This window comes from Eleginops maclovinus, chromosome 10 (genome assembly GCF_036324505.1).
Source record: "Eleginops maclovinus isolate JMC-PN-2008 ecotype Puerto Natales chromosome 10, JC_Emac_rtc_rv5, whole genome shotgun sequence".
Lineage (NCBI taxonomy): Eukaryota > Metazoa > Chordata > Actinopteri > Perciformes > Eleginopidae > Eleginops > Eleginops maclovinus.
This window is the reverse complement of record NC_086358.1, coordinates 14,019,942-14,042,347: the sequence shown is the minus strand read 5'-3', so window position 1 is coordinate 14,042,347 and position 22,406 is coordinate 14,019,942. Positions and strand designations below refer to the sequence as shown.

At 38.6% G+C, this 22,406-nt stretch overlaps 2 protein-coding genes and 5 non-coding genes across 7 annotated transcripts in view; 3 read left to right on the top strand and 4 right to left on the bottom strand.

The window, feature by feature from the left end:
- Positions 1–6,343, bottom strand: part of sema4gb (sema domain, immunoglobulin domain (Ig), transmembrane domain (TM) and short cytoplasmic domain, (semaphorin) 4Gb) — a 36,392-nt gene extending 30,049 nt beyond the window's left edge. The window contains 2 exon segments of the mRNA XM_063893469.1: positions 1,405–1,686; positions 6,262–6,343. Coding sequence (XP_063749539.1) covers positions 1,405–1,552 — 148 coding nt within the window. The 5' untranslated portion in view covers positions 1,553–1,686; positions 6,262–6,343.
- Positions 6,344–7,916: 1,573 nt separating this feature from the next.
- mfsd13a (major facilitator superfamily domain containing 13A) lies at positions 7,917–17,264 on the top strand. Its single transcript, XM_063893820.1, has 9 exons — positions 7,917–8,116; positions 10,640–10,902; positions 11,579–11,658; positions 12,169–12,618; positions 12,710–12,830; positions 13,025–13,121; positions 13,649–13,820; positions 14,717–14,910; positions 16,209–17,264. Exons 2-9 carry the CDS (start codon positions 10,735–10,737, stop codon positions 16,457–16,459), a joined length of 1,533 nt encoding a protein of 510 aa, XP_063749890.1. The 5' UTR covers positions 7,917–8,116; positions 10,640–10,734; the 3' UTR covers positions 16,460–17,264.
- A 1,188-nt stretch (positions 17,265–18,452) lies between these two features.
- Positions 18,453–18,567, top strand: LOC134871424 (U5 spliceosomal RNA). Its single transcript, XR_010166690.1, has one exon. It is a non-coding gene; the product is annotated as a U5 spliceosomal RNA (small nuclear RNA).
- A 751-nt stretch (positions 18,568–19,318) lies between these two features.
- Positions 19,319–19,433, top strand: LOC134871425 (U5 spliceosomal RNA). Its single transcript, XR_010166691.1, has one exon. It is a non-coding gene; the product is annotated as a U5 spliceosomal RNA (small nuclear RNA).
- A 258-nt stretch (positions 19,434–19,691) lies between these two features.
- LOC134871433 (U5 spliceosomal RNA) lies at positions 19,692–19,806 on the bottom strand. Its single transcript, XR_010166699.1, has one exon. It is a non-coding gene; the product is annotated as a U5 spliceosomal RNA (small nuclear RNA).
- Positions 19,807–20,493: 687 nt separating this feature from the next.
- LOC134871432 (U5 spliceosomal RNA) lies at positions 20,494–20,608 on the bottom strand. Its single transcript, XR_010166698.1, has one exon. It is a non-coding gene; the product is annotated as a U5 spliceosomal RNA (small nuclear RNA).
- A 680-nt stretch (positions 20,609–21,288) lies between these two features.
- LOC134871431 (U5 spliceosomal RNA) lies at positions 21,289–21,403 on the bottom strand. The gene has a single exon (XR_010166697.1). It is a non-coding gene; the product is annotated as a U5 spliceosomal RNA (small nuclear RNA).
- Between the last annotated feature and the right edge of the window lie 1,003 nt (positions 21,404–22,406).

Genomic DNA, 22,406 nt, shown 5'->3' with positions numbered 1-22,406 from the left:
AAGCGCTTCACCAATGACAACAGAGCCAACCAGCTAACCAATCAGAGCAGATTGGACTCTAGTTTCAGACAGAGGGTGAAAAGAGGTGCTGCAGCAGAGGCAGTATGAGAAAAGTAAAGAGCTTTTTGAACATTAAAGCATGTAACCGGTCAGAGTAGAGGCAGAAAATACAAATATCAACCTGAACATACGCATAACAGGGCCCCTTTAAAGTAGTGCCATGTTCAGTATTTCATTTTGTTCTGTGCTGAAGGGTCTGCCATAAATAACATTTAAAACTTTCTCTTCAGCACAACAAATCAGTTCACTGTGAAGCAAAACTTGGAGGAATATTCACTGAATTTTCTCTATCCCCAGAAAACTGAATTTGTAGGACTGTTCTCAGGTTGAATTGGACAAAAAAGGAACAACAAATAGCAAAAGTGTCTCCTCCTTTGTTATATTCCCATCTCTCTGAGTGATTGCGATTCACAATGTCAAGCAACAAATCCTCCAATCTGCGAAGCATCATCTCACATTGCAACACTCTTATCAGCTCTTATGACATTGCACCCGAATAATGCAGGCCATAGAGCCGAGGTCTTGTTCACTCCACCCGTCCTCTAATAATACTCCTCCTCAGAGGAGTGAGGAGGAGTGGAGAGGAGAGGAGAGGGGTGGAGGTAAGAGCCATCCCATCATTCTGCCAGTGCTGGAGTTCCCTTCTCTCTGCAGCTGCAGCCTCTGCCGCAGTGATGAGGGGTGAGGGGAAAAAAAGGTGGGAGGGGAAAGGTGAGCTGGTAGCAAGAGAAGAAGGGAAGGTAGAAGGAAGAAGCTGCTGATGATGATTGTAAACACCCCCCTCTGTGCCAAAATACACCAACTCAGCAGGATTTTCTGCACGGACACTAATCAGATCTACCTCACTCAGGTCTTCTTTTATGAGGGCCTTATGTCTATTGTTTCATTAGAAGTGTTTGCTGAGCTGTGTGATCTAGGACAGGACTTGAGAGAGGCGATTAATAACTCTGAGCAGGAAGGAGCTGTCTTCAGGGCCAACTTCGAAAAACTGTGCCACATATTTAACCAGAAGGGGAGGGGAGGGGGTGGGGTGCAGAATCAAATAAGGACAGTGAGGTGAGTGTTCAGAAGGCTGGTGCACGTGTGTCGGCAACAATGCATCTAGAACAGTCTTACCCCCTCTTCTCCTCACTGTAACAACAATGCACTTTGTCAGTCCTATTATTTTTCTCAGTTCTCTTCTGGGGGATTGCCATGTTTTGCAAGTTAAGTTCCCATAATGCTTTTGGGGATGTAAACAGAAAGTATTTTAGTATCTGTAAGCTACAAGTTAAGCTTGGTTCATTTTACCTCACATCTCTACTTTTCTCACAGTTTGAAAATGGAAGTGTGTTTGCCCCTTACCTTTGGAAAAGACGGTGGTCCTTGGAGTGACATCCAGGTCCAGGGACGGGCTGAAGGGGAAGGCCCAGAGCTGAGACAGCCTGGCCAGGAGAGTCAGGAGCAGCAGTAATGGCGGCAGGAGGGGCCGGACTGATTGCTGGTCTCCCATGTTTAACACACAGACCCAGATCCAAATACAGATTCAATTGCTCTCACTTTGTTCGAGACAGACAATATGACTGGAGAAATTAGTATTTTCAGGCCCAGCAGGAATCCAGAGCAGACTCTTTGATTATCCTCCAGCTGAAAAAGATACAAAAAAGATTGTGTGTGACTAAAAGAGAAATGATCCAGCATACCAAACCAGAGGCAGTTTTTGCTGACTTTAATGCTAAACAAAACAAACATTTATAGAAAAAAGATGACCACTAAGGGGGGAAATACTGTACTTATTAGTAATATCTTGATAATAGTAATATATGATACTTGTAGAAGAAATCTTGAGGGCCTTTAGTTGAGTAAAAGTGCCAATACAACAATGTAAACACACTCCATTTCAAGTAACAGTACAAACAATGTGAAAGCAGCATTTCACTATTGCAGCTGACACTTTATAGGATACTCTGCTGGCTGGTTTTGTCCTGTGGTTCCCTACCTAATGGTTGATTCCCCTCCAGTGAGACACAAAACAAATGTGAATGATAAATGTGGGAATCAAAAAAGACTTGAAAAATAAAAGTTGTCTCCTTGGGTCCAAAAGTAATATTTAAACTAAATGATATATAAAGGTGAGCAGGGAATTGTCTCAATATTGGTGAAAACATGACCCAAATGTTGGAAACTAGAAAATAGGAAGTACAAGCACCCCCAAATTGTACTTCAAATAAATGTACTGGTTAAAGTTGTACACATTGGTTGGTAGGAAACAACTTTGATAAGACATGAGTACATTATCAAGCCTTTAGAGATACACAGACATTAAACCATACTCCCCTAATATCTTGCTAAACAAAATGACCGTGTATGAACTCTCTTTTCTACTTGACAGCACGAGCAGAAAATGAGTTGCTGATATGCACCATCACTCTCTGATTACAACCAATTAGCCAAAGTGAATGAGTCAGGTGCTGTTACATAAAAAGGCCATTTAAAAAGTTTTGGGATGTTAAATTATGTGCCCTGTAATGTGATATTACAACACACGATTCCATCTCTTAATTAGCCGGCTGCACACTGGAGCAGCATGACGGATGATCTAGAGATTAGGCCCTGTGCCATCAGCACAATCTCCGCCTGGCTGCCCCCTTCTCTGGCTCTGTCACTGATCAAAGGGTCAACTGAGAATCCCGCTCCGCCGGATTGTGACACTGGAGAATTCCCAGTTTAATCTCCAATGCTGCTGCTGCTAATCACTCGCAGTATAAAGAACGGTGGGGCTAATGACCTCTCTGTAAGCAGTTTGAGTGCTAAGCTTCGAAACCGACGTATAAGATGACAAAGTTAGCAATAGGAAGAGAAAAAGTAAGTGATGGTGCAGAGATCCTCTCACCTTACTTTCATCCAGAACTATTTTATTAAAGCTGGCTTTACTCAATGCTTTTGCTTCACAAAACCACTGCTGTGCTGTGTCACCTAACTCATACTGAGGAGTCTAAAGATGTTTAAAGCCTGATTTTCACCACTTTAAGTTAAAGTAAAGGGGAACTAAAGTCATCTCAGTACTAAGCTTAGTGAGGAGACTTACAGACATACTTATGTTTTTTATTTTTTTATTTGAAATACAGCTGAAGGAACAACTTACTGATGATACTTATTATAGTCTTTAAAATAAATCTAAATTGATGCAGCAGAACCAGAGATATGGTCTTCTTTGTTTCACACATTGACATTGACAAAATGTAGCACCTATATTACCCACAATGCAACTCATCCACTTACAGTTGGTTCAGAGATACAGGTGTGTTTCTGTTGCTTGTGTAGCCTGGAGCCACCAATCTCAAACAGAGAAGAAGAGCAGGCTACTGAGGTCTGGTAAGCTCACTTTTTTCTAACTCCACACTCACATTTTTCAAATGTAAGCTCAATAAATTGACTCCAGTGACATTACCTAGGCAGAGCAACAATGCAACTTCACTCTTGTTTGATGACTGCTGTCTTAAACCTAAACCACAGTCTCCAAATTGAGGTCAGCAGATGAAGAGCGTGCTGGTGAGAAGTCCTTTGGTGTGTCAGCTGCTGCCCTCATGAGAAACACAAAGCCAACACTCCATTGTTTCAACACATCTGCATTTGCGTTGTGTACACTAGAGAAGCTGGCAAGGACAACGTGATGTTGCTTCACTGATGAAAGCATGGACGCGTCAGGAGGGGAAGGTAAACACATCTGCCTTGGACGTGGCACAACCAATATGTCATGCATGATTGGAGGCGAAAGGAATCAAACAAACAGCAGGCGGCGTCTGAAGCACCTTTAACTTAGCAACCAATATCAGTTACTTCCTGTGTATTGATCCACAAGCAGGGTTTGTTTCATATCTGCTGGGATATTCTGTTGCCACATTTCAATAACCATCCTAAAGTGAAGTCATGACAGATTATGAATAGGCTTACAGAGTAAGTTAAAGCTGTTTGACAATATGAGCATTATTTGATAAACACCAGTGTGATATTTCTGCAAAAAGATCAATAAAACAGACAAGCCATTCCTCTCTTTCTTTTTAACTGATACCACTTCAAATGCCAAATGAATTTTAGACGAAGACTGAATGATTTTATTTTTTTACAAAGAAATTCTATACTATATATACTTAAATATTACTGTTTCCTTTTTTTCTGCCCTTGACTGAAACTGTTGGGAGTTGGCGTACAGCTGAATCATAAATAGGATTACTCGCACATTAAAGGAAGAATGAGTGGGATCACCCTGTGGGCCACATTAACTGTGAAGTGTAAGATCTTTCGACAAATCTTATCAGAGAAGCATGAAATCATCATTGTGTCACATATAATCTGCCTCTTCATACATTGAAAATATAAAGATGTGTTGGGTTTGGGTCTATTCGATAAACAAAACCTGCACATTATGCGATCATGTTCAAAAGTAAGAACCCATAATGGATTTCTTGGGACTCAACAGGATATATATATACAGAGGAATTGCATCTATGACTCATTGGGGACATTAACTTTGTCATTGGAGTTATTCTTCTTTACAAGTTTACTCTGGAAAATAATAGATATCTTCAAGCTCGGTATACTATATGATATAATTTGAACATGATATGGTATTTGCAGTTTTATGGCACATATGCTAATGTGTAAATTGATCTGCTAGCCAAATTTGAACCTTGAAAATAGTACCAACACGCTGCTCCTCTCTACAGTTATCTCCTGAGCCCACAGGACTCGATTGGAGAGATGAGATAACCACTTCAGTCTTCTGTACCACTCTCTAACAAGGTGCTCTTTATATGTAAAGATCGGTAATAATTGCATTATTATTCGTTGGTTTAAGGATTTCCAGTTGTGGCTGATGTTGACATAGCTCTTTAATTAAGAGATCGTTTGACCTCCGACCTTCTGCAAAAAAAAGCTGAAGGACATCTTAACCACTAATTATTCATGAACAGCCTATTAATATTTACAACTGCAGACTTGATGGATTACTAAAAACTATTTATTAATGACCGATTAACATTCTACAGAAGTAGCTGATTGCTTGACTCCTTTATTATTAACATTATCACTGACTCAACAGTTATGGTGGAAATATTGCATTTGTCTCACAAATTAGAATTTCACATAATCAAATTATGAAACATGTAGTGGATTAAACTGTCCAAAATTATATAAATTAACAAAAATGCAATAAAGACAACACACTATAAGGACACTTTGACTCATATCATCATGTCAAATTTTCAATTCAAGACTTACATTTTCAATAGATTTTTTTTGTTTTGGATTATGGTATTCTCACATTCAATCAATTAAAGAATCTGGATAATTCTCCCACCACTACTTAGCAGCAGCAGAGGAGAATATGAATGGTTATATCTGATACTATTGAGCATAATTAATTCATTGCTTAGGTTTTAATTAAACAATAGCTTTTCAAACATGTTATAAACTTATAAAAAGTCATTCATGATTCTTTTAGACACATTTCTGACCAGACTTACATTCCCATTAGAGCTACCATGTTTAGTTTAGACTAAGGATTACTTGATTGATAGACAAACAATTGCAAACCCTTTTGATAACCATTAGGGCCATTTTCCACAAAACGATAAGTTAACCGATAGAAAAAATGGCACCAACCATTTTTTTAACCACTGTTATAGTAATAATAAAAATAGTCATACGATTCATCGATAATGAACATTTTTAAGAGATCTTCCAATTTTAGAAGATTTGGTGGTAAAAAAAAAAGGAACTTTTACAACAAACCACTAACATATGCTTATTAAGTTTAACACATTTTGAATGTATCTTTGTAAAATGCTTTTACAGTCACCTACATATAAGCAACATATGTAGGCTATGATTCTCTTTCATATCTTCGTCTTCAAGAAAAATGGGAACCGTCATAATATATAGCCAGTGACACAGAAACACTCCCGCAGTTATTCACTTACTTAACACACATATGGATTTAAGTATTAACACCCACACAAGGTCTGTAAACATCCAACCATGTGCACCTGTCCGACCCGGACTGCAGCAGTGAGAGGGAAAACAGCACTGCACTCTTTACTCACCTTCACTTGAGCACAGATACATGAACTGAGACCGTGTGCACGCGCAGGCAAAGTAGAACAAACATACTAAACAAAGGAATAGTAAAAAGAGAATAACAGCAGTAAGAGACCGACTCACCTGCTTAGTTTCATGGAGTCCACGAATATCCTCTGAGTCGTCCTCTCCGCGACGAAACACCGAGCTACTGCTACTCTGCTGCTGCAGCAGTTACCCAATGCACACACACAGTCAGCCTCCCCCAACAACGTAACACACACACACACACACACACACACACACACACACACACACACACACACACACACACACACACACACACACACACACACACACACACACACACACACACACACACACACACACACACACACACATACGTTTACTAGATTGATAACCCAAGTCGACTTGCCTTATGGTTTTTCCATACTTTGTTCATGTGGCTTCCACTTGTCATTGTGTTGATACATAAAGGTTGGGTTTTGTTTCAAATGTGTCATGATAAAATATGTTTATCAAAATTATAGGTCTCTAATATTTTTAAGGATAAGGTATATTTGAATTTGTTATTTGTTTCATGGACAATGGGGCTTTAATATAGGTTCAATAGATACAAAGCAGCACTTTTTGGGTGACATAAACAAGTTGAATTTAATGTTTAATATTTCATGACAGCTATTTTACAGCTCGTAAATACAAAAGGAAAAAAACTTAAATTATTTAACTGATACAAACATTCTTGAAGCGTAAGTCACTGTATAAATGTGATTGTTTGTTAATATGAACACTGTATTAACCCTTTGTGAGCATTTAGGCTTTCGTCCTACTGTCTGTTAATATACAGTAAAGAGAGTCTAATCAGTGCCTCGTGACTGACCCCTGCTGGAGAAACGATGGAAAAGATAAAAACAATAGTTATTGGTATTTTTCCACTACCCTCTTCATGCACATCATAAGCACAAATATAGATTATTTATTTAATGATAGATATCTAAATTATGGTTAGCCTAAACAGAAACATTGTTTTATATAATACATCTCACTTTTTATAATTTTATTTTTCATATTTAACTTTACTTTTTCACTTAAAAAAGATAAAAGTATGCTTTTAAAGTAACCCAAAACAGTATTTTTGCAATGAATTTGACCAACAAGCAATTTCAATTCTTAGCGAACTAGACTTTACATGAACATGTATTTAACTTCATATCAATGCAAAAACACTGAGAATTTGTTACAATTTGTTACAATGTTGCATTTAAAAAGTAACTAATGTTACTAAAGTGTAATTTAAAAAAAACGTATTGGACGTAAGTACCAAACATTACAATACTTTATTATTCAGAATGACCAATGGCCATTTGAGAATAGTGTATTTTATTATTATTTATTAGTGTCATTTTAATTTGAATAAAAAATAGATGCATTTATGTTTTAATCACCTTGATGTTATACAACTAATTAATTTATATTGCTCGGTGTATTCATCTGTAGTAAAATAAGATACATTAGACATAAATACATATAATGGAGTAAAAATACCAATATTGTTGACTGAGATTGAGTGGAGCAAATAGTCTAAATTATGCGGCAACAGGAAACCAAGTTAAGCACAAGTAGCATACCTCAATTGGGTAAACTTAGTCTAATTAATTAGCCTACTTACATGGCGACATGAAAGGTTATAACCAATAGAAATAGACTGGGGCAGCTGGTGCTGGTGAAATTGGCACTGGGTGTCGCTGTAACTCTTATCTGTTTGTCTACTACACTAACCGGGAAACCCATGCTTACAAATCCACTGGGACCGTCGCGGACGTGAGTAGCCGACTGTCGATGTCATGACGTGATCTGTCTGTCCGCCTCCACCGAGACACAGCTGCTGCTGACGAGCGGAAGAGCCTCTGCCAACAAGTCCGCTTCCCACCGAGAAACAGACTCTTTATTTGGTGTGGTTATAACAGCCTTTTTGTAGGTACGTAACATTTCTCTCCTACCGTGATATAAAAGGAGCTTAAAGCTAATTGTGATTGTGTTGATCTCCAGATAGGCAGCCTGTTACATTAACCAGCTAACTAATACTAGCATTTCAATTAGACGAGCTAGTGCTAACCATTAGCAGTAGCTGAGTTGGCAACGCTCTGTAACCCAATAATCGACTCGTTTTGTAAATATTATTATCATTATAGGTATGTATCGATCTTGCCAGCTACTATTATCAGGCACAGCAGACTACACAACATGTGGGTTGTTAGTTGTAGCTTTGTGGTCGAATATGAGCAGGTTCAGAGACATTTACATTAGTAGAAGCTTGTTAAATGACGTCAGCTAGCTTACTAGCTGAAAGTAAACATAACAGATAGTGAATACATCATTATTATACTGTATCGTATGTCAAGAATATCAATAACTAGGATGGCTGGCTGATTTTAAGCACTAGTACCTATTCAATGCATTTGCAGCGGTGAGTTTGAGTTTTAACTAGAAATATGCTTTAGTAAGTGTAGGTACAATAGTGACATTCATAGACGAATTAATTAACACACAATTTATTTAAAAGTCCTACTCTCTATGAGCCATATCCAGCGTTTGCATGTGGAAAAAGAAAGGGTTACTGACTTTCACTTCAGTATCATATCTGTGCACAATCACTGAGAATGGGGTTGTCTTTCTCTTTTTCTGCATAAGGGTTTTGCTTTCATTTTCAAATGATTTCCACACCACATTGTCACACGGGCAGGGTTTTTTTTGTAAGAAGGAGAAATATATAGTTAAATTGTAATCTCATATTGGCCATTAAATTAAAAAAAATTAAAAAACAGTGAACAGCAAAACAAAAAAATAAAATGTAAGCAGGTAGTCAGAATTAACACCAAGGCTTGCATTGTTTATATAGTTATGTGCAAAAATCTAATAAATACGACGCCCCCTTCTCTAGTGTTCTAATCAATCTTGAGATCTGCTCCGGCATTATGTTTGGTCATCACACCTTTTGGCTATCTGAGTGAATACAACAGGTTGAACACTCTGCCAAGAAACCTCCACAGGTGCAAGCAGCTCCTGTGTCTGCTGTGGCTGAGAGGATATGAAGTGGATATGTGTATATCCACAAGGTAGATAACTTCTTATCTTAGTAAGATAGACCATGTGTGCCAGATGTGATATATGCAGCCTCTCTACAGCTTGGATCTGATAGGAAGAGGGTTGGAAAGCTTTTTGTTTGCACTCCAAAGGAGGGTGCTTTGGCTAAAGTTGCTATCTCCCTGCTACTTATAAGCGGTTTAAAGGTATCCTTTGATGCTTTGTGGTTGAAGCTAATATAAAGGGTCTTATTGCCTTGTTACACTGTTATTTTGAGCTATTATATGGCTTCCCCTACTGAAGCTGAGAGAGCATGTTTGTAGATCAGGGCAAGTCGGAGCATATGAGAGTCAGGTGTGAAGTGATGAAGGGAATTCTTCTCCCAAGGGTGCTACGTGTGAGACTGCACCACGATCTGCGAAAGGAAAGTGACACGTTGTATGCAAACTGAAGCAGGATTTGCATTCATTGTTGGGAACTCGGTGTCCTTAGCTTGTGTGACAAAAGACAATCCTTTACAAAGAGATGTGACATGGAGACAACTTTGGGTGTGCTTTTAATGCCATATACTTTCTTTAAAGCAATCGCATATTATGACCTTAGCTTTTACGGTACAGAGTTACATATGTTGTGTTGCTTGTTCAAAACACTATCAGAATAAGGCTGCTCAATTTATTGAAATTCTATCAAAATTGCAAGAAAGCCTACTGCAATTTTCTAATCAAGAATGACATCATTTATGTTAAAGATGAATTGTGTAGAAATAAACGTACACATTAAATACTGTCATGCTGCAAAGATGTGCTGGACTTCACATTATAAATCAACCATCTTTTTCAAAGATACAGTACATCTGAGTTTGGTGAAGATCCCCTCAGAATCGCACAAAATAGCAATTCTAAAATGTTTCAACCCTCAACCAAATGCAATTATGAATGTGACACCCGTGGAACATAAAGCCCAGTGAAAGCACTTGGCCTGAATAGAAAGCCTGAGAATCATATGACTTTTCTTTTGTTGTTTCACTGTTAATAAGCCCAGATATTTAGGGAGGTGGAGGAACGTCAGGGGAGTGGTCATACAAAGAAAAATTATAGTTTTACACAGCTCACCACAGCAAGGCGTGGGCGAAAGCAGAAGGGGAACCGTGGCATAACTAACTTTAATGACTACCTACAGCATCATTGCTATGAAAATAACTTCCTTTACTTCCTTTCTTTAACAGAGACAGAGACATTTAAATACTAGAGACAAGGCTGTGACTTCCAATAGGGCTCAGATATGTGTTTAGCATATTCAAATGTAGTGCTAACATCTAAATCAAGTCTTTTTGCTTCAGGGGAGTAAAAAGTTAGTTTTTCCTTTTGTCTACTGGACTCAAAATAACCATTTATCCTATTGCTCTGTATGTTTGCAGGCTACCATGAGGTTGTGACCCGGGGTCGGCCAGGCCCTGAGATGTTTGCAGCTTGGCACAAAAAGAAAACGCAGCAGAGTGATTGAGAAAGAAGAATGGGCAGGAGCGCCTGGGGCTGCTGGCAAAGCGTTGTCTCTACTGCAGTGCTCTACGGCTCTTTGGCCTTGTTTACCTCCATCCTGCACAATGTGTTCCTGCTTTACTACGTGGAGACTTTCGTGTCCATCTACAAGATCGATAAAATCTCCTTCTGGGTGGGAGAGGTAAGTGACAAGTGATGTCCATTACATTGATTTAAATGCTTATATAAGCTTGAAAGTCTTTGCAGTTTCACTTATTGCATGATGTAAAGATACAGAGAACTTTACAGAGGTAAACATATCCAAAGAACATTACTAAACCATGATCCAAATTTAGATTTTGACCTGTAGCCCAGGCTTAATATGTAGCACTAGTTTGCTGTTGCCGTACGATAGTGGTGATTTTTAAGGCTGTATGTGAGTCCTGCTAACCAGTTTAGAAGGAAGCTATCATGTTCAGATGTAGTTTTAAAGAAAATGTAATGAGACGTTGCAGTACGGAAAACATAGACTTTTCGATAGCCAAATCTTTCACTTTCAATATATCGTTTTTCAGATTTTTGTTTTTCTATTTGAACTCTGGGTCAGGAAGTATTTTTTTCAAATGTATTGGTGAAGACAAAACCCAATTGTTTGGGTCTTGATGTCTGGTTGAAAGTAGAATATTCAAATTATTCAAATGGCAGCTGAAGTCTCTAAATGAATGTCTCGCATATTTAGGTCCACTGTCCTCCCCTGTGTCTTCTTCTAATTCCCAGAAGCTTTATATCATGCTCTAGTTGAGTAATAAACCATCATTGTGTTTTATTTGATGATTTTCATAATCAATCACTGTCTTCTTCTCTCCGCTGCTCCACAGACGGTATTCCTTATATGGAACAGTCTGAATGACCCTCTGTTCGGCTGGCTGAGTGATCGGGCCTTCCTCAGCTCTCCTCAGTAAGTTTTTGGCATCCTTCCTTATTTTTGTCAATGGAAAACACTAGGATAAATACTGCTTTTTATTTAAAACATTGCAAAAAAAATACACTCCAGAACTCCAGAAATGTCCATGACTTCTTCATATGGCTACACACAATTTACCCAAAACTGTCTCCTTGATTCTGACATCTCATCAAACATTAAGCTGCCGTCTGTGTTTGCTCTTTATTGAGATTAAACCATACATGTGACTGTGCTGTCGAAAGCTTGGGACGTTATAATTACATTAATCTGTGGAAATGTTTACACATTCAAAAGTGTTCTCTTTGGTTTGTATTGACTGTTAATGTGTGCATGTACATAGGCATCTAACAACAGTTATTTTGAGGTGTGAAAATGAATATAAGCCCACAAAACATACTTGGTTAGATAAAAAGTGTAGAGATCTTTGGATTTCTAAATGGCTTCACCAGAAATTGTTTCCTAGTTTATCAAGTCAGTTCATGTGTGTTTGTTTTTCCTCACCAGGTCCGGCACTCAGATCACAAATCCAGAGGTGGTGCTGAAGCGCCTGAAGGCCCTCTCAACAAATGGCCCGCTCTTCGCTCTGTCCTTCCTCGCCTTCTGGGTGGCGTGGGCCCGACCGGGACTGCAGTTCCTGCTGTGCCTGTGTCTGTATGACGGGTTCCTCACCATGGTGGACCTCCACCACAGCGCCCTGCTGGCCGACCTCGCCGTGTCCAACAGCGACCGCACGCGTCTCAACTTCCACTGCTCCGTGTTCAGCGCTCTCGGATCATTCTCCGTTTTTCTGTCCTACTCCTTCTGGGACAAAGAGGACTTCTACTTCTTCCGTCTCTTCTGTGTGGCTCTTGCAGCTTTTTCCATTCTGGGATTTTTCTTAGTGTCTCGGTTGCTACAGCATCGTTTCCAAAAGGAAGTCCGTCTAAGACAGGACGAAGCACTGGCACTTAAAGAGTAAGGATTTGGATTGAAACTCTGGTTGACATGTTTTCGAGCTGTGGTGTTTATTTTTCCTCTCCGTCTCACTTAACTCTTTTTTTCCCAGGCTGAGTGTTGGCAATGCTCCAATGACCAACCCAGAAAAACCCGTCACCATTGGACAGTACCTCAAGCAGCTCTCCAAACACAAGAACTTCATGTGGTTTGTTTCTATGAACCTTGTTCAGGTGAGATATACATCACAAAAAACTACAACATATGCTTAAAACCAGCTGGATTATCACTGAGCCCTAAAACAGAAGTATTGCAAGATATGTTAATGTATTTTAGAACGCTCTCATGTGATACAGTAGCTGATTTTCTTTTTTTCTATTTTTGTTTTACTTACCATTCTCTGTCGTTGTCTTTGCTCCCCCTGCAGGTGTTTCACTGCCACTTCAACAGCAACTTCTTTCCTCTTTTCTTGGAGCATCTCCTGTCAGACAATATTTCTGCCTCCACAGGTTCTATCTTACTCGGTAAGAGACAAAAAATAAAACATTCAGGTCTTTTAAACCATGATTGGTGCTACAGCTAGGCAGTACAGACTAAAATAAATACTGCTTATATTATCGCAGCATTGTTAAGGCTTAACACTAAAGGGAATCCCAAACAACACTTTAAATCTAAGAGGAGTGCGAGTTATTTTTTTTAAATATAGTAAATGAGAAACACATTTTGAATGATTACCATTACTGGCATGATTCAAGCTAGTTGCATATAAGCTTTTTTATGGATGCATCCTTGGTAATTTGATCCAATCTGCCCCAAAAATCATTATTTAGGATTAGGGAGATTTTAGCAAACATTTGATGTGGTATTTTAGCAAACCTGTGATGTGGTATTAGAAAATGCATCTCTGAATGATAAGAAACTGATCTTATTAGAGATGTAGTATTTCCATTTCAATATTATTTGCTACCCGACTTCTTTATGTTACAATTGCTTTTTTTACCCCTGATTTTCTTTTGGTTTAATTCAGTTCTGCTTCTACCCCCCCACGCAGGCATCTCTTACATTGCCCCCCACCTGAACAACTTGTATTTCCTGACACTGTGCCAGCGCTACGGTGTTTACCAGGTTATCCGCTGGCTATTTATGCTCAAACTGGGACTTAGTGTGGCTATGCTGCTGGCTGGGGCTGACCACATTTATCTGCTGTGCATCTTCATTGCTAGGTATGGCATCGCACACACACATCAGCACACGCATCACGGGGTCCGATGTGTGAACGCTTGTACTTTTGTTTGCTTGTTTTTGTTCATTTTTTCTCTCAAAGCTGAATACACAAACACAGCAATACTCTTAGGGACACACCAAGGACTCTTTCTGTCGCTGTGTATTCCCTTAGCTTAACTCAACATTTTTTACATGTTTTATCCAATTATTACTTTTTTTTGCTGCAATACATTTTTCCCTCCTGGTAAAATTTAAACGTTGCTCCAGTTTGTGCCTCTGTCACTCAGTATGCGCAAGACTATGTAGTACAAAATCATTTACCTTAAAGGGCTTTTAAAATCTATCAACATACAACACTTCTATTCATAGATATCTGATTCGGAAGAAGAAAAATCCACACAGAAAACTTTAAAAAAAGATAATAGAGCTACAGAGGAAGGATCATTCTTCCATTTAAGACAGACAAACAACAGATCTTATATTACAGAGTAGACCGAAAATATATTCTATTTGAATCAATCATTAATGTCAGAAGTTATAGTTATAAACGGATTTCAAATGCTTTCTTCATCATTGGTAGCCGAGCCCTCATGGAGTGTTTGTTGTAAGTCTTGTATAAGTCACATTTGTTGTCAACTGTGTGAATGCTTTTGGTTATCTCTTTCAAACATTCAGACTGAGCCAATAGAAAACAGCTGAGCCAATAGAAAACATATCAGCCCAGAGTGATTAAGTTGTATTGTATTTCACACAATATAATGTGGTTCTAATACAAACGGGCACACCTAAGCATGCTCAGAAACAGTAACCATTCCCTTCCTTAAAGACTGGAAAAGTTTCTCTTCTTTACTGTTGGTGCTGGAGCCTGTAACTAGAGACTTCTCTCCTTTTGTAGTAACCGGGTGTTTACAGAAGGAACATGCAAGCTGCTGAAACTGGTTATATCCGATCTGGTGGACGAGGACTTTGTGGTGAATCGTCGTCATCAGGCCACCTCTGCTCTTCTCTTCGGCATGGTTGCCCTGTTGACCAAACCTGGCCAGACGTTCGCACCTCTCATCGGCACCTGGCTGCTGTGTGTATACACAGGTACTTACAGAAAACACTTCTCACAAGGAAGTGTACATACGCTGCTGTCTTCATGGGTCTTTCTGGGAGATTGTAGCTCAGTGATATTGCAGACTTCTAGAATTCCAGGAGGATATGTGTCTGCATCCATGAATTTGGTAACTGTTCGATATTATGATTGATAAGCCTTAGTTTAAATTAAACCTTTCAGTGTCTTGTTTTCACTTACTCAAGTCAAATTTTACTAACCCCAATTCAAATTGCTTTATTTAAAGGTAAGAAAATAACACCATGACTAGGGATGCACCGATTGCAAAAATGTCGGCCGATACCGATGTTAAGAATAACATTTTTGCCGATACCGATGGACGATGTTTTACTATGTAAACTGTAATGGTAGCACAATGCAGACTAAGGCAGCCTATCCCTATAAGAGAGAGTGGGGGATACGTGTGTGCATGTGTAAGCGCGAGAGAGAGGTTGAGCGAGCCATAGTAAGTTTCTGGAAGTTAACGAGAATAGCAGCAAGTATAACAAAATCAAAAATATATATGACGGCCTCCCAAGAACACTAAAGAATGGATTTAATTTACCGATCCTCCAGACACCCGGTACACGGGGCTGCAGTCCTTTCAGCCCGCGCAAGTAGAATGCTCCTCGTAGAGGAGAGGAGACGCCCCCTCGAAAGACTTTAAAGTTACGGGAGACCTACAGTCACTGTTCTAATCCTTTAAAATGATGCCCTGACTTCAGATTTGGTCCGTCAGATTTAAAAACAACGACGCTAATGCGACTTCTCCCGGTCACGTAGCAAAACATAAACATCGGCGACTGCCATCTGTGATGTCTCCTTATTTTACCGATGTGCCGATGGTGGTAAATAGGACTAACCGATGTCTCACCGATGTATCGATGCATCCCTAACCATGACCCTTAAATTAAACAACCCCATTAGCTGCTAATTCCAATATAATTGAAATGCCAATAAAAACATGTGTTTATTTGTCTTGTTGTGGCACAGTTATTTACAGGTTTGTCCAGTTCCATATGATAAAAATTATAAAGGACAACGATACCCCACTTCAGGATTTCCTTGTGGTCATATCATTTAACTGATAAATATCCACAAACCCCCTAAGGTTTTATTAAAATAAGAGTTCCTTTAGCTTTCGAACTAGTACCAATTTGCGATTTGATTTATTAAACTATTAGGGCCCTGTTTAGATGTGGGATAATTATCTTATTCTACACATGTCTTGCAGAACTAGTCAGGGGTTTTTCATACCTTGATTGATGAATTATGGATTTCTCTTCCTCAGGTTATGATATTTTCGATCGGCATCCCGTGAAGGACTCTCTGGTCTCTGTGGCTGACGTCGCGTCCGGCTCAGGGACTCCGCCTGTGCGCCTTGGCTGCTTCTACATGTTGGTGTTTGTGCCTATCACCTGTGCCCTGCTCCAGCTGGCAGCCTGGTCTCGCTTCACCCTCCACGGCCGCAAGCTGCAGGGGATCAAGACCTTGAGGCAAGGGAACCAACAAGGCAACCTTATCGATGTCAAGGCCATATGAACTGAGGAGAGCTGCGTGTAGCTGCACACAGACACTTTTAAAATGGTCGGTTTTATAATCCCTTCCAGCCCAGCCTTGTGTGAGGAGAATATGAACCACTACACAATATGTGGAACGTGAAAAAAATGCACAATAGGCTGACAGATCCCACTGGGAACATGAAACAAACCTGCCTTATTTTTTATATTAGAATAATGACCTATATTTATATTTCAACAGCTGACCAAAACATAAAATTGAACCAATCAATCCTTTTTGGAAGTCGAAGAACCAAGGTGATAATTTTCATGTTGTGCACCAAAGATAGGGTCCCCTCTTTCAAACGGTTTATAAATCATAGCGTAACAAGTTGAATGCCAATGCTGTGAGCCGATTTGTCAGTAATATCAGCTTGATTTTAAAAGTAAGAGGAAGGGAGGTTTACCACAGAGTTACAGTTCTGATTTCTAATGTTATAAAACAAGATGAAATAACATGAAATAAAGTTGCATTAATGTTTTCAAAGTGCTATTGATACTGCATGGAAATCACTTCAGAGCGGATTAGTTGTGTTACTGGTTCTTTACATTTCCACAGAAAAGCCTGCCAGATAAATGTTGAGAACTGTATTTTTTCTGATACGTACAGAATGGATGATTTTTGCACAAAACTGCCATTTTTCTGTTGTACTTCTAACATTCTGATTGTGATATATTTAATCTTTGTGTCATTGGGAAATTATGCTGGTAACCATGTTCACTTTTGTAATTTTTCTGATTATACGAAGAATGTGGCATTGCCACAAATAAACCTCATCTAAGCTAAACTCTGCTTTGTCGTGACATCTTTTTGTTGTAATTCTTTGACCTGCAACCACATACACTTGTGAGATTTTAATTAAGGAAGTCTACACTGGAATTTTGGGTCCTAAATCGTTTAAGTAAATGCCCTACTATTATAGACTGTAAGGCACACACAGTATACCATCTATAGAGAGAGAATATAGACCCAAATGTTTATAAGTATAATAGGACATTTATAGGCTTGCTATGTGATTGCAGGTCAAGACTTCCATGCAAGTGAAAATCATCACTCTAATGAAAATAATTAAAGTAAGTATTGTAAATAAATAAAAAAGATTATTTGTTCTTGTGATCCCCAGTTCCGGGGTACTGCCTGAAGCTGTGATAAGTTACTGACATAGTGATTTTCCTTTAAACGTATTATTAGACGCCTGCAATTAAAACAGAAGAAGTAGGAAGATTGATGTAAAAGGAAAAAAATGGTATGTTAATGTCACAATAGCCTAACTAGTTTAACAGAAGTGTATAGAGACGGAATCTTCAGACAGAAAGTAATCTTGTCTCTTTGATTGTTTAAAAAAAAAAAGAGGCTGGTTTAATGGCGTACCCAGGTCATTATGGGACTTAAAGATCTCTTTGAACTAGTATAATGATGTAAGCGGTTTTATAATATTGATTTCGACAGGATATATAAGGAAATTCCACATTCAAAGAGACTACGACAACTCTTTGTAATGGAAAGCCTTCTGTGCAAAGACGGAAGTAGCAGAAGGTGATGTTCTCGTTTTGAGCGTACAGCGCATGCGTATGGTTTGCGGACATAATATTGTATTTCTGCTATAATGCCTTTTAAAATGTCCGGCCACTCTAGTCAAACTTATTTGACAATCGTTATGTTTTATTTTCCTAAATTCAAGGGGTAACTAAACTGTTCAAGAACGGAATGAACAACAGGGAACTACGTATCGCTACCCATCATGCATCGCGCGCAATATTTAAAATGTTTGAAACATAATCTCTTACATTTATAAAGACGAAATCATTGGTCCTTCATTCCGAATCAAAATCAAGACTATCACCTGCTGCCCCAGTAAAAAGAGATAGTCTAGAATAAAACGAAGGAACAGTAAATTGTATTGGCTCATCACACCATCACTGAACGACGTATACCTGGAAAATCAGGTCCTCCACCGTTTCTTATACTCGTCAGTACACTCATGTTTCTCTTCAGATCGCATAAATCTTTCGCCTTTTACTAAAGATTTCCGTGGAGAGGAACATTATGAGTTCGAACTAATTTTTTGATGCCCTGCCTCGTGCGGGGCTTCCTGCTCTTGTGAAAGTAATACTTGTTCTGTCACCCTGAAGTCAGAGTGATAGAGTTCCCACTGCACACGCAGGGAACTGTTACCGGAGCTATGAGCTCTCTAATGAACGGTCCAACTCAGTCCAGTTCTGAATCAGAAGAAACAGAATTCCCTTATTGGTCCCGTTGCGGGGAAATGTACAGTGTTAAGTAAAAGTTGAATAGCAGGTCAAAAAATAACAGACATGCAATAATAAAAAAGTAAAGCACACATAAGTAAGGAAATAAAGACAATTAAGTACACAACCATGGTTTACAAATATGTAGCCCTAATTTCAGTAAACTAAGTGACATAGATGGCATTGAAGTATTGTGACATTAAAATAATATAAATTGGGACATTTATTAAAGGAAGTATTTTCCGCCACATTGTCAATATTTTAAGACATCTAAATTATATTTATTGTATACCTTAAGTAATAACTTTCTCCTAATGAAATGATTTACATTTCTCTGTCTAGAATATTTTGTTCACACAATGAAAAAAACACCTGTATGTTAATTTATATTTAAACATTTCAGAAGTCATGAGTAGCCCAATTTATAATCGGTATTCATTTGTCCAAGTCATATTCTGCTGGATTAAGAAAATATGCCGTAATTATTGATGCTTTATGCACGCTTACATGATAGTCTTTAGAAGCACTGCACCGTCACTGATGGGTGTAGGTCGCGAGATGGGTCGCGCCACCCTTTCTAAGAGATAGCAGTACACTCATGTTTCTCTTCAGAGCGCATAAATCTTTCGCCTTTTACTAAAGATTTCCGTGGAGAGGAACATTATGAGTTCAAACTAATTTTTTGATGCCCTGCCTCGTGCGGGGCTTCCTAACACTATTGAAAAATATCAATCCTATTTCTACAACATAGTATGGGCTGGCTGACAACAGTGGGTGTAACTTAGTACATTTACGCAAGTACTGTGGTACTTTTTCTGGAATGTTTCAATGTACTTTTTACTTCTATTCCACTACAATTAAGAAAACAGTTCTCTGCTTATATGTGAAATCTCTTTCACTCAATGCTGCTTTTGTCGCATTACTTGGCATGAAGATGAGATGATTATTTTTCAACAGTGTTAGGAAGCCCCGCACGAGGCAGGGCATCAAAAAATTATTTCGAACTCAAAATGTTCCTCTCCACGGAAATCTTTAGTAAAAGGCGAAAGATTTATGCGCTCTGAAGAGAAACAAGAGTGTACTAACCTTAAGCAGAAAAGGTGGAGCGACCGACCTCGCGATCTACACCCATCAATGACGGTGCAGTGCGTCGAAAGGCTAAAACAACTAAGCGTACGTAAGGCGTCAATAATCACACAATATACTGTAAATCCAGCAGAATATGACTTGATAAATGAAAACCAGAGGTGGGAATTAACTCAATTCATTTACTCAAGTACTGTACTTAATATGTGCTTAAAAATGTGAGATACATGTACTTACCTTGAGTATTTTATGCTACACTTCTACTCCACTAGAATTCAGAGGGAAGACGTGGACTTTTACTCCACTACATTTATTTTGTAACTTTAGTTACTTTGTTGTTTAAAGAAGCCCTATTATGTTTTTGGATTCATTCAAGTGAAATATAATCAACCCTTAAACAAGACTTGAGTTAGACCTGGGGAAAATTCACAATACCCTGCAGTATACAAAGTCATTAAACTAGCTGCACCTTTCCCAGCTTTGAGAACACTTTAGTACATTTACGCAAGTACTGTAATACTTGTACTTTTTCTGGAATGTTTCAATGTACTTTTTACTTCTATTCCACTACAATTAAGAAAACAGTTCTCTGCTTATATGTGAAATCTCTTTCACTCAATGCTGCTTTTTTCGTATTACTTGGCATGAAGATGAGATGATTAGTTTTCAACAGTGTTAGGAAGCCCCGCACGAGGCAGGGCATCAAAAAATTATTTCGAACTCATAATGTTCCTCTCCACGGAAATCTTTAGTAAAAGGCGAAAGATTTATGCGCTCTGAAGAGAAACAAGAGTGTACTAACCTTAAGCAGAAAAGGTGGAGCGACCGACCTCGCGATCTACACCCATCAGTGACGGTGCAGTGCGTCGAAAGGCTAAAACAACTAAGCGTACGTAAGGCGTCAATAATCCCACAATATACTGTAAATCCAGCAGAATATGACTTGATAAATGAAAACCAGAGGTGGGTATTAACTCAATTCATTTACTCAAGTACTGTACTTAATTAAAAATGTGAGATACATGTACTTACCTTGAGTATTTTATGCTACACTTCTACTCCACTACAATTCAGAGGGAAGACGTGGACTTTTACTCCACTACATTTATTTTGTAACTTTAGTTACTTTGTTGTTTAAAGAAGCCCTATTATGTTTTTGGATTCATTCAAGTGAAATATAATCAACCCTTAAACAAGACTTGAGTTAGACCTGGGGGAAATTCACAATACCCTGCAGTATACAAAGTCATTAAACTAGCTGCACCTTTCCCAGCTTTGAGAACACTTTAGTACATTTACGCAAGTACTGTGATACTTGTACTTTTTCTGGAATGTTTCAATGTACTTTTTACTTCTATTCCACTACAATTAAGAAAACAGTTCTCTGCTTATATGTGAAATCTCTTTCACTCAATGCTGCTTTTTTCGTATTACTTGGCATGAAGATGAGATGATTATTTTTCAACAGTGTTAGGAAGCCCCGCACGAGGCAGGGCATCAAAAAATTATTTCGAACTCATAATGTTCCTCTCCACGGAAATCTTTAGTAAAAGGCGAAAGATTTATGCGCTCTGAAGAGAAACAAGAGTGTACTAACCTTAAGCAGGAAAGGTGGAGCGACCGACCTCGCGATCTACACCCATCAGTGACGGTGCAGTGCGTCGAAAGGCTAAAACAACTAAGCGTACGTAAGGCATCAATAATCACACAATATACTGTAAATCCAGCAGAATATGACTTGATAAATGAAAACCAGAGGTGGGAATTAACTCAATTCATTTACTCAAGTACTGTACTTAATTAAAAATGTGAGATACATGTACTTACCTTGAGTATTTTATGCTACACTTCTACTCCACTACAATTCAGAGGGAAGACGTGGACTTTTACTCCACTACATTTATTTTGTAACTTTAGTTACTTTATTGTTTAAAGAAGCCCTATTATGTTTTTGGATTCATTCAAGTGAAATATAATCAACCCTTAAACAAGACTTGAGTTAGACCTGGGGAAAATTCACAATACCCTGCAGTATACAAAGTCATTAAACTAGCTGCACCTTTCCCAGCTTTGAGAACACTTTAGTGATTAATATTTAAAATTAAAACATATTATTCTGAAATGGGCCAATCTGCGTAATTAGTACTTTAAATGTTGGTACCTTAAGTATAGTCTGATGCTAACTCGTTGGTACTTTTAGTTTAGTAACCTTTTGAATGCAGGACTTTTTAGTGGTACTTCCAGTTTTACTAACACCTGTGGCTAGCAGATACAATACTGTGTGCTTCAAAACGGCATTTACATTTTGGGGTGGTGGCCCATACATTTGAATGCTAAATGCAGTGCTCTTGTTTCATTCCTTACTTGTGTGCCATATTAAAATAGCTATTTCCAAAAATGTTGAACGGTATTAGAGGAATCAAGGAATCACACTTTTCTTACTACTAGGCCTACTCGCATATAACTGCTACTATTTCCCCCCATCAGCAACACCAGCAGAACAAAACAAGTTACAGAAATCCATAGAAACAGAAAAGTGACTTCCGAGCACTAAAGGTGCTTTTCTCTTGTATGGTTAATTGTATTTGTCCTAA